Genomic DNA, 12,035 nt, shown 5'->3' with positions numbered 1-12,035 from the left:
AAGAGTTCTAGTCAGATTGTTTTTAAAAGAGAGATTAAAGATCTAACAGATCGGCTTCTAAAAACCTCCATCAAAGCCAACGGAGAGGAGTCAATTGCATGTAGACCGCCAAAGGTGGATTGTTCCAAAAACACTGCATGGGAAATATGGATCACGTGGTTTTAGCACATTGCAAGTGTGTGGGCATGTCTGTGTGGTATCATGTATCCATATGTTCCTCGGACTGAAATGGATAGATAGAGAGCATGGATTAATAAAGCAGCAAAAAATGAAAAGATAGAAATGATGGCTGTGAAAAAACAACACTTAAATTAGAGTGATGGCTTGAAGATAGTGACCTTGACATCCACTCCTCCACCCCCCTCAACAATCTGATTTGTGTCAGTTTTTAGTGAATCCATATGACAGAGAAGATAAGTCCAAGCTAAACAATCTTCACTCTCCTCACCTACATGAAAGCCAGTGGCTTTTTAGGGTTCTGCTGAGTGAGTGTTGATTTTCTTAAACTAATAAATCTATTTAATAACATGGTGGTCTTTTTGATCAAGCTAAACTAAAAAAAAGGTTGAAAGGTGCTCATTATTCATTTAGAGCAAACCACACAAAAGGGCTGCTCTATTTGGTTAAGTGAGTATCAATCTCAAGTCCCTCTACAGCAACTTTATTTGCATTACATAACAGTGAAAATCCCCTGATTGCATGTTTGTGTGAGAGGAAATTATTCCAAGACAAGTCAAGTAAATTGATAAACTGTGTGCCCTGGCTGGCCACCCTTAAATAAATGAGCAATTAGTTAAAAGCCTGTTAAAATGTCTGTTTCATGCCACACTGGTAAATGTGAACTCACCTGTGCAGGGACCTATTCTCAACACAATAAAGTGGATTATTTGGGTGTTGTTTTGGCCGGATCTGCAGCAAGCAATCACCCATTTTCAGATGGGCAAAATGAAGGGGTAATCCCTTTGGGTGAGTGGAGATCTGAGTGTGTGTGGATGTAACACTGTTACATCACAACTGCACCTATTAACCCCTAACCTTCATCTCTTCCTCTTTCTTCCTCATCATCACTCCCTCCAAGATGACTGATGCTCTTGGCCAGTTTTGAACTAATGGTTCTTGAAGCAGAAATACATTTGATTTGAGCCTAAATGTTAAGCTGCTTATTTTTGTTTAGATAGATAGATAGATAGATAGATAGATAGATAGATAGATAGATACTTTATTGATCCCTAGGGTAAATTCAAGAATAGTCATTTTTAGTTATAGTTTAGTTATTGTTTAGTTGGCAACGGTTGAATTCTGATGCTTTGCAGTTACTCATTTACTGACCTATTTCATTATCAGTAAATGTTTCAGTTAAAATGTTCAGTATATCAGTATACCTGTTCTGATGGACATTAACTAGATCTTAAGGTCAATTAAAAGATGTGGCCGCTGAGGGACATCGGTCAGAATGTGCACACAAAAATCTTCTTCCAACAGGTTTATTGCACAAATCCACAGATGGCTGAATCCCAATAAACAGGTCTATGTGTATGGGTGTGTAAGTGGGTGTGTGTGGGTGTGTGGTTTTGTTAATGAATGCACACAAGTAGAAAATACACCTTGAAATACTAACAATCATTTAAACAGCACACTCAGTCAATTAACGCCAGCTCTCTCCAGAACTTTCTTTTTTCTCTGTATTAACAACGTTCTGAAGTCCCAGAGGGCAGCGTGCTCTCTGATTGGCTGGTTGGAGGCAAGCAATACGACTGATCTAGAGTCAGCCCTTTGTTACAGCCGCCCCCAACCTGCCACATGCTGAACTTACAGTGTGCATTCGTTTCAACCCCACCCGCCACATGCTGAACTTCCAGTGTGCATTCGTTTCAACCCCACCCGCCACATGCTGAACTTCCAGTGTGCATTCGTTTCAACCCCACCCGCCACATGCTGAACTTCCAGTGTGCATTCGTTTTTATGGATTGCTCCTTCTGGAAGCATACCAGGGATGCAAACGGGTGAAAAAGGGATCATAGGTTTGAGGTTTGAGTATGGCCTGAGATCGATTGAGGTCCATATACGGCCTTCCCAAACTCACTCTCCATCTCTCTCCCTCTCATTTCTTGTCATCTCTTAACTGTCCTATGATAAACTAAAAAGACCCCATTAGAAAGGTGAGAACATTGTGTGGAAAGATAAAAATGTCCACAACTGAGTGGTACCTGTTTCCTTTGTTGGTCACTTGATCAGAAGTGAGATGATGAGGTTAAATAGCCCTGAGACCAGCCAGATCTTAGCTGCTTTATCCAGCATGGGGTGAGATTTATACTATGACTTATTTACTCCTGAAAGGATTCGGTAAGAGCTTACACAACTTCGTAATTTCACCACTGGTTTACTTCCCTTGGAAATTAAAGGTGAACTGAGTCAAAGTCCTTTTAGGCAAGTCTACTCAGCGGCCATATTGCAATGCTTTTTCAGCACTTATCGGGCATCTATTTCAGGTAGAACTGTGCGTGTGCAATGATTCACGAATCACGACACACCAACCTCGCTCCAGCTGGGAGATCACAACACACGATTGGCACGATGTACTCACATGTCAACTTTTGGTGGCGGAAAGGGCGGAATATGTGTAGACGACTGCCATGTTTGCGTTACGAACTAACCCCATGCATTTCTATGGGAGATTCTTTGGAGTGCTGTGTCTCCTCATTAGAAAGTCTCTGACTAAGTCCAGACCTATTCTTCATTTAGGCCCAATTAGAGATAGAGTACAGTTGTCAGAATGTGGGTGGGGAAACCATAGATATTAGAAAGCTAGGTACCGCATTGGGCTCCAAAAGGTACGTAAACAGCGACACCATCTTGGTGGGGGCAACAATGACTGGAGGCCAATGGAAGAGCATGTGACTCTTCTGACTGGAAATCAGACAGGTGCCTCTGATTGCCGGCAAGTGTTGCCCATAGACAGTATGGCGGCCATGTTTACGATGCCACCGTATCTAGCTTTCTAATATCTATGGGGGAAACAACGCAGTCTTCTGCTTTTAGTCTTCTCTTTCAACCCCTCAAATAATTGTGCACATTACATTCTGCCTCCCTCAGCTATAGCAACTGATGTGACTCCAAGTCACTCCTCAACTACACAGTCAAGAAACTAAAGCATTGCTTCTCCAAGTGTGGTCCGCAAGCTATCCCAAGTTGTCCACGAGCAGATGTGCTAAAATATAATATGGATGAGTTGTTTGTAATATTGAACCAACTTGTATATAAATCCAAACAGTTCTGCAACACTGCCTATGTAAGCTACGCTGGTTTAAATCATGAATCCTGACACTATAAGCAAGGTGTAAAGACAATAAGCAAGGTGGTTCGTTGAGTAGGCCAGTGGTTCTTAAACTTTTTGTCTGGCGACCCCCCAAAAAACATGGGCCAAGTCTCGCAACCCCCTTCTCTCTAACCGGAGGAGTTTGGTTTTGAAATGTTTTGAGATGGGCATTGGAAGCAGAGGCAGAACATGTCTTCTCTCATACTGTAGGTAGGCTGTGTCAACATCAAAGGCATTATGTCAATGGCAGCCTTTGACTAAAAACTTTTACAAAAATGTCTTTCTTTAATTCAAACTGCAAATAATTTCACGACCCCTCCAATATGTTATGCAACCCCCAGTTTGAGAACCACTGGAGTAGGCCTATTGTGTAATATACTGTTGAAGTAGGTCTACTCTTTCTTTTTTTGGCTAGGTGGTTTTTGAGGGTTTTTTTTAATTGGTTAAGTTGTCCTTGGTCTGAAAAGGTTTGAGAAACACTAAACTAAAGGGAGAGAGGAAGAGTTGGGATGGGATAAAGGAGAAGATAATTTTCAGTCACCCCCATTTCTCTACTGTACGTCAGCATATCCAACTGAAACCGCCTGCATTTCTTATCCTTGTGTGCGTCAAAAAAAAAAAAAAAACTGAGCCACCGTCAGCTTGGTGGAGCAGAGGGCCAATTACTGCAGGAGAGGAAAACCAGAGCACATGTTGCCAATTACTCGGCAAAACTGAAACGAGGACACCTCTCAAACTGGAGCCCAGGTGGATCCCACTTACTGTGGCTGCTGGGCTAAAACCACCGCAGAGAAGCACACAGGAAACTAGGCTGCAAAAAACCCCACAGGAAGCCCTTTTCCTTTCAGTTCTGTAAAATGGGCAGCACGTCTTGTCAGTCACATGTTAATATTTATATATTTTTTATTAGAGTAGTGGTACAGTAAAAAACAGTGAAGTGCAGTCAAGCCAGTGAGTCACTTCAAAAAGTTGTAAAATAATAGATAGGAAATAGCACTTATATTGGGCTTTACGAACGCATTATACACAAGTTCAGTTATCGTACAAATACAATCATTATAAATATGCTGTTAGTATGACAAGAAAAATATTACAACAAACTGGAAAAAAAATATTTGAGTAACGGGCAGTGGAAAATACAATACTATTAAGCAGATGCAGCAACCATTAAAGCAACACCAAAGAACTTTTCCTTTGTCGCACGCACGCCATTTGTTTATCCAGCTCCGGCTTATAACGATGTCCACAGACAAGGTAGAATATGTTGCATGATTTTATGAAAGTATGATGTATTGCGACATCATGCAAGTCAAATTTGTAGTTTCTTGTGTCTCATTCCATCGAACTACAGATTCGCTACCCGATCTGGCAAACTTACAGTGCGGTTATAACCGATAGAGGGCCGCAAAGCGAATGCAGAAGTGCCGTTCACCCTGTCACGAGTTGATGAATCACTGATGTTGCTTGTTGGTGTTGCTTTTAGATACCTGTGTAATGAATCCACATATAGGCGCAAGTAATAGCAGCATGGAACAAAAGATGTGTAGATTACTGTATAGTGTTTAATACATTGGGGGGTGGGTGGGGGGGGGGGGTGGGGGGGGCCGAGATCATCTTATTGTGCCACGTACCAATCTCCAACCCACCCCTCTCTCCCACTCCCACCCCACTTCCCTGTTCCTCATAAGCCCTTTCAAGTGTTTGCTCGCCAGGGGAGCGAGTGCCTTGCTTAAACACAGCTAGCTCTACCCCCAGAGATAGCCAGGCACGTGGCATTTCTTCGGTGCCTTCAGTTGTGCCAGCACCTGCTGTTCCTGATCCTCCTCCTCGTCCAGAAGGGCCTGCATGTAGTAGGAGGTGCCCAGCAGGGCATGGCCAGTGGTTTGCATTGTAAACAAGGTCCATCGCAAGGCCTCCCTGTCAAGAGGGAAAAGATAGGGGGAGGAAACAAAACAAGGGCAAGGAGAGAGCGAGAGGGAGAGGGTTTATTAATAGTCTTCGTCCTTGTCTTTTGCCCTCAATTGAGTTGTCAGACTGCTCTTTCTTCATGTGTCATTTTCTGTCTCTCTGTCACGGTCTCTCCAGAGGGATTTCGCAAACTAACACAAGCGGCAAACACTGATTGAGGATAGTTGTTGATTCTGCAAAATTTTAATCCTCCAACTCCACCTCTCAGCTTTTTGCCTAAAAATATGAGTCATTCAGCACAAGTGACATAACGCAACATTTTAATCCCAAACAATAAACATTCCAGCACCCTCTACTACACCTTCCACATGTATGCACTCCCATTTTCACCCCCCCCCCCCCCCCCCACCGTGTTAATTTTATCACCTATTTTTAATTTAGTCCTAGTCTTAGTCTTGTGACGAAATGTCCTTTTTAGTCTTTGTCATATTTAGTCATTCAAATATCATTTTTGTTAGTCAAGTTTTAGTCGACTAAAAGTCTCGTCATTTTAGTCTAGTTTTAGTCAAAAGAAAACTAAAGATATCTTAGTCTTAGTCAGTTTTAGTCAACACATTTTAGTCTTTTTTTTATAACAAATTATTTCTGATTACCATTTGAGTCAAATAGTGTTTCACACATCTCACATTTCCAACAATATTGTGTGTCCACAGGGCTACTCGTCTGTTATAATTACTCATTCTGATTTTTTGTCAGTCAGTATGTTTACATGCACAGGTAAGTCGAGCTTCAGTTATAGCTCGGCTGGGATTTGACCATAGACAGTAAAAGATTTGACTGGACCACGGTCATATTCGTAGACCAGTGTTTCTCAAAGTGTGGTCCGGGAATCACTGGTGGTCCGCAAGCTATCCCAAGTGGTCCGCGAGCAGACGTGGTAAAATATAATATAGATGAGTTGTTTGCAATATTGAACCAACTTGTATGTAAAAACAGTTCTGTAACACTGTCTATGTAAGATATGCCAGTTTAAATCATACAGTATGAATCCACACACAATAAGCAAAGTGCAAAGACAATAAGCAAGGTGGTTCAGTGAGTAGGCCTATAGTGTAGACTAATTATAGGCTACTGTTGAAGTAGGTATAATCTTTTTTTTTTTTTAGCTAGGGTTAGTTAAGTGGTCCTGAAACTGAAACACTGTCGTAGACCAAAGTATTAATGTTTTACTCCGCCTCGCTAGATGGCGATATGCGCCCAAACACAACACATTCCCCAAACAGACTCTCCATCTTAGCCATAGCTAACTTGCTAGCGAACTTTCCATATTAGCCTACTTGCTAGCAAACTTTGCATCATCAGTCTAACTAGTTAAATAGTTGACATTACATGATGAACATTTTCGTATGGACATTCTGGGGGATGTTAATTTGTATGAGAGAAGCTTCAACTTCTGGGTATGTTGCATTGTGGCATAAAGCTTAGGTAGTTAGCTTGCTAACTCTAGCAGAAATCTCCAGTGTGTTCTTGTTCCATGTAGTTTCGTGTTGCAGCCACAGGGTTGCAGCAACAGCACGTAGACTAGCCTACAGGAAAGCTGTTGCTTTGTCGTCTTTTTTCGTCAACAAAAATGCATCTTAAGATAGTCTTAGTCAGTGTTTCAGGACATTACTGCCGTCTCGTCATTGTCTCGTCTTAGTCATGAAAAAAAAGGTTGTTAACGAACATATTTCCTCTCGTCTGACGAAATTAACACTACCCGGCACCCCCCCCCCCCCCCCCATAATACTCACTTCAGTATCCTCTTAGCCTCATAGCAGCGAAGGTTGTAAGACAAAGTGTAAACTCCGTACAGCGTTGCCTTCACATTCAGGCAGCCAATGAATTCCTTAGGGTGGTTCTTGTACAGGTCAAAGGTCAACTTGGCCACATCTTTTCTGCAGCCAGGGCTTCGGCTCACATGCTGAGCCTTGACTAAAGTGGCCTTTGGACAAGAACAGAAAGAAAGCACGCAGGGAGGCTGAATTCATTAAAGACATCAGCCCATGTGGACAATGAATACATATGTTTGTTTTTCTAGAAGGCAAAACAAAACAGGGCAAGAAAGCCAGTACTGATTACAACACGGTCAGCAAAAGAGAGGAGAAAAATCTCACATTGCAACTTAATATTCTGCCTGAGTACACCACAACTTTCACAGCCTACAGCTGTAGGAAACTGCCAAAAAAAACTCCACTCGGTGTCAGGGAGAGGATAGGTGACTAACTTCTGTGTTGGCTGTCAAACTGTGATGAATGGACACTGCTCTGCTCCCTCTCTCTTGCACCATGCAGGCCCTCAACCCCCACACAATCTGTCACCTCCCACCCATGGTTCAGTCATCCGAAAATTAATTTAGCGTGCCTCAGAATATAGATTAACGTTTCTTAAATGATCAGAGATGACTGACAACAGGGGGAGAAATGGCATATGCTAATGGAAGGCGCTCAGCATGAGGGGAAACAAGTAAACATGAAGGCTAATGGCATTCAGGTGCCAACCAATCATTACTGACGCAATTAAGTGACTATGCAAATGAATCACAGTGGACAAACAGCATTCAAATTGAAAAGCCGTCGCGTAAACGGTACTTTAAATGCAACTTTACACTGACTTGCTCCAAAACATCGGGCAGAGGGATGGGGGGGAAATTAACTGAAAAGGTTGAGGCACTTTATTGTCTGCGCATCGCATCGTCTGCATAACTTCCTTTTTTAATATCAGAAAAGAGCTTCCAAAGCATTACAGATTCCACATGCGTAGAATGGCGTCTGCAATCAGTCAAGCTGTTCTTTTATTTTCCTGTCAGCAGACCTTTAAAAAGGGTCTAACCAATCTACCTGGGGGACAGAAAAGAAACTAGCAACTAGTCCTGCCGTTTAGTCACCTCCATAATAATGAGCAACACTGACCTGGTCTGAAGGAGTCCATTTCTGTCCTTTCTCCAAGACTACAAGGACAGTGTTGTCCCTCAGCGTCTGAAAGAAGTCCTCTGTGTCCACCCCTGTGCCATCTTCATCAAGCACCAAAGCGCTCACGCAGGACACATGCAGTCCATCCATCACCTAGGTCGAGACAAACAAGACAGCTTGATGATTTATTTTCAGAATACACATCATGGACAAAACACTGGGCAATTCAGTGTACTGCCTGATGCATACACACACTCACATACACACAAACCTATCCCAAAACGACACACCCTTCAATTTGGACAAAAGCATGACATATATTGAATGCTGGGAATGGGAAATGGATTGTATTCCATCATGAAATTCATTGATTGGAAGAGACTATATTCTGATTACATAAAGGAAAGGGAAAAAAACAATGTTGGTTCAAAATTTCCATCAAGCCTGAGAGACTGCTGAAACCCTCCACTACGACGTCAAGTAGAGGGACCAGCCTGTCAACAAGCCAATCACTCAATCTCTCTCCCTCCGCTTCCGTTGAAAACACTGACTCATCCATCCCGTGTCCATTCTTTCAGCTGTTACTGACTCATGTCTAACTGCGTATGACTTTTTTTTTGGGGGGGGGGGGCGGCTGTCAGTGACATCAAAAACAGGCTATTCATGCAGTCTCCCCTTTTAAAACGCCCAGTCCTGCCTTCTCCTCTAGCCTGCCAGTCAGAGTGTGTGTGTGCTCTCTCCCTCTCTTTTCAACTCTTCCATCACCTTGTCCAGCAAGTCGCGCAGACTGTCTGCCATGATGCCCTTCTTGACGGTGCGGTCGGCGTTGGCCACTCGAAATGGCCTCTGGCACGGAGTCGAGCCCGTCAGCAACTGCTGGGTCATGGAGGCGCTGGCGGCCACACTGGCAGACACGCATCTGGCAGACGCACACAAGAGCAGCTAAATTACAGTAAAGTTCACTTAACACACACACACACACACACACACACACACGCACACTCAGTGGCAGTCCTGGCGTCTGTGGCTCCTTTGGCAAACACCCAGATTTGTGCCCACTCTGTTAAGATTGCATTGGAGGTGGCAGTGCCCTCTTAAATCTCTGACACCCCAAGAGCTGGCACCTTAGATAGTGCTAGTACTGCTAAAGCAAGGACCTGCCATTGAGCGCTTTTGCGTGTTGTGACAACCACTGACATTCCATATGGTCATACCTGGATAGAGAGGTCGGGGTCAGCAGAGAAAGAGACCTTTTGGCATATTCCATGGTCATGGTCTCCTAGAGAGAGAGAAAGAAAAGAAGGATTTAGAGAGAGAGAGAGCGAGAGCGAGAGAGAGCGAGAGCGAGAGAGAGAGAGAATTGGAAGACCACTCTGCCTTTCAATGCACAAAGAAAATACCAAAATAAAATCAATACCCCGCATTGAAATAGCACCCAAAACATTTAATCTTTAAAGCATCATAAGCATAATATGAACAGTTCTGAAAGGCACATATTAAACCACAAACCTAGCCAGGCTCCTCTTACTGTGATAAACCCTTCACGGACCAACAAGATTACAGAAATCAATTTTCACTCAATTCCCAACTCCATTTCTCCCTTTTAACACGTATCAGATCACTAAGCATTGAGGATGGCTGTGACTTTCCCCTATGAGGCATTCCAGTCGATTTTTGTTGCCTTTAAGGAGGGGGGGTAAAGTAGCATTTCATAAAACAGCTGGTAAGCGACACCATTCCTGTAAGCTCAATATCTTGATATAATCCCGACAGCTGATAGAGGCCACCTCTCTACCGTAGCACCCGGCTCTTAAATGCGAAATACCTGGCAGGTCAGAATGCTCGAGCTCTCTCTCTCTCTCTCTTCTGAAACAAATCGCCCCACTGCTGTGTGATGGGATCACTGTCAAGATGAGTATCAAATAGCTCTTTATCCGTCGTCTCTCCCTCTCTCACTCACACTCCCTCCTCCCATTGCATCAGACACTTTTTCACCTCTGACCCACTGAGAGCACAGCCTGTGCATGTAGTCACAAATATTGAGCAACCATCTCCACTTATTACAGTCTCTCTGGCATATACAGTACTGCTATTGGAGGCCCCTTGGACCTCCTACTTTGTATAATCACTGAGGTGACTAATTGAAGACTTTCTATGTATGATCCTGTTAGGCTACACATCAAAGTGTAAGGCTGAACCATTTCAAATATGAAAATGAACATAAGTAAGGATGGTGGTTTTTTTTTACCATTTATAAAAACAAAAATTAAAAAAAACATTACAGTACATTATTATTTTGTGTGCAACACCAGCGTGAGGAGCAAGGAGAGAGTGATTAATTTAATTAATCAAAGCTTAAGTGCCAACATATACATATGATGATGAAAAACAACCTGCCCATATTGAACGGTTATCTCGGATACATTGATGTCATAGGGCTGTAATCTGCCATGATAATCACCTAAGTAACCGTGGAGAGTGGGTGGCTCCTTTTCAATGACATCAGCTTGCATTACATAATTCTCTCTATACTGAACAAAGACACACCAATACAACTCAGCCCATTTGAGACAGGAGCAACACAGTTTCAAGCATAAAACATCAAGAGCACAGCGCCACAAGGAAAAAGACAGATAGAAAAACAAAGTCAGCCATACCCCAACATGTCACATCAATCTCCAAACTGAGGAGTGATATGAAACCTTGGAGCTGATCATTCACAAGCCCAGCGCCGGCCCAGCCAGTGCTTGGGGGAAATCTGGCACCAAAATTCATCACCTCCTACCCAATGCCAGACTGAAAACAGTCCCAGTCTTAATGTGAGTCTATCCACACACATAGGTCTCTAGCCCTTCAGGCAACTGTGTATTCTGGTGAGAGACCTACTGCCTGTTTCACATCATCAACAGCCAAAGTATTTCACCCAGGCTACTCAGTATGTGATCCTGAATGTATCTCTTTCTCTCATACACTCAAAATATATGTATGCACACCTATGTAATTGAGTTCGGCTAGAGTGACAGGGGGTAATGAAGAAAATATAAGGGATTAGGATGCTGTGCTAGGTGCAGGAGTGTGATAAATGCCTAAGTGCATTACGATGAGTCTCCCACTGTGAGTGCTGCTAGACTGGTACAACACACTCTGGCGCTGCACAACCCCTGGGACACAAAAGCATTTCTCAAACAAGGTTAAGATCGCGTTCATTCTAAGGCGGCCGCATAATGACGCTCTAAATGTCAAATAGCTGAAATTTGTCGACATGCAATGTTCTAGAAACCAGTCCAAAACAGCTAGTTAAAATGATGCGACTGTAGGCTACGCACTAATTAACGTCAAGGAATCAACGGCCAAGGCCGTTTCAGCAAGGCCTTGACTTCGTTTTAGGCTATAGCCTCCGATGCTGAAGGGTTCAGTGAAGAGCATATTTCAATTAGGCCCAACTAACAGTTAAATGTTTAAAAATGTTCTCTAGGCCTACTACTACGATATATTTTTAAGAAGTCAGCCTACGAAGTGATATGACAGACATGCTCACTATTTATTTAGCTACACCTTGCCTGCTTACCAGTCTCATCCAGTTTGGTTGTCGTGCAGTCGAGTTTAGCCTACGCCAATCCAGACGACAGATTCTTAACTGATTGATCACCTGTGGTTGATTGCTAATGTTTTCATTCGTTCATCCATCGTCTAATTAACATTGTTATTAAGTATTAATGTGAAATTGACACTTGCTCTCACCATTAATAAGGACAGTGTTAATTTTAAATTATTATAGCCTACAATATAAAATGTTAGTGATTATTTTATAATTGGTGCTGGTGGAAGTAGAATGCGTAGGCTATGACCTAGAATGTTGG

At 42.9% G+C, this 12,035-nt stretch overlaps 1 protein-coding gene across 4 annotated transcripts; it reads right to left on the bottom strand.

Moving 5' to 3' along the window:
- Window positions 1–4,887: 4,887 nt before the first annotated feature.
- Window positions 4,888–11,799, bottom strand: cidec (cell death inducing DFFA like effector c). 4 transcript variants are annotated; one of them, XM_042090842.1, is made up of 6 exons: window positions 11,744–11,799; window positions 9,390–9,454; window positions 8,941–9,094; window positions 8,176–8,328; window positions 7,018–7,208; window positions 4,888–5,233 (listed from the first exon to the last, which is right to left on the bottom strand). In XM_042090842.1, the coding sequence occupies exons 1-6, from the start codon at window positions 11,750–11,752 to the stop codon at window positions 5,062–5,064; spliced, it is 744 nt and encodes a 247-aa protein (XP_041946776.1). In that variant the 5' UTR covers window positions 11,753–11,799; the 3' UTR covers window positions 4,888–5,061. The 4 variants fall into 4 exon arrangements, with proteins under 4 accessions (XP_041946776.1, XP_041946779.1, XP_041946777.1 ...); XM_042090845.1 differs by lacking the exon at window positions 11,744–11,799 and adding an exon at window positions 10,833–10,851; XM_042090843.1 differs by lacking the exon at window positions 11,744–11,799 and adding an exon at window positions 10,001–10,166.
- Between the last annotated feature and the right edge of the window lie 236 nt (window positions 11,800–12,035).

The sequence above is a fragment of the Alosa sapidissima genome, chromosome 4, assembly GCF_018492685.1.
Source record: "Alosa sapidissima isolate fAloSap1 chromosome 4, fAloSap1.pri, whole genome shotgun sequence".
NCBI classification, from domain to species: domain Eukaryota; kingdom Metazoa; phylum Chordata; class Actinopteri; order Clupeiformes; family Clupeidae; genus Alosa; species Alosa sapidissima.
Note: the sequence above shows the minus strand (reverse complement) of the source record. Positions and strands in the feature narration are given on the sequence as shown.

Bases quoted from the DNA above. Each gene is read 5' to 3' on its own strand.
- cidec (XM_042090842.1), bottom strand. The intron at 7,209-8,175 runs GTCAGTGTTGCT...TCTTGTCCAAAG, and splicing joins AATGGACTCCTTCAGACCAG to GCCACTTTAGTCAAGGCTCA. The intron at 5,234-7,017 runs GTGAGTATTATG...CCCTCTTGACAG, and splicing joins GAGGCTAAGAGGATACTGAA to GGAGGCCTTGCGATGGACCT.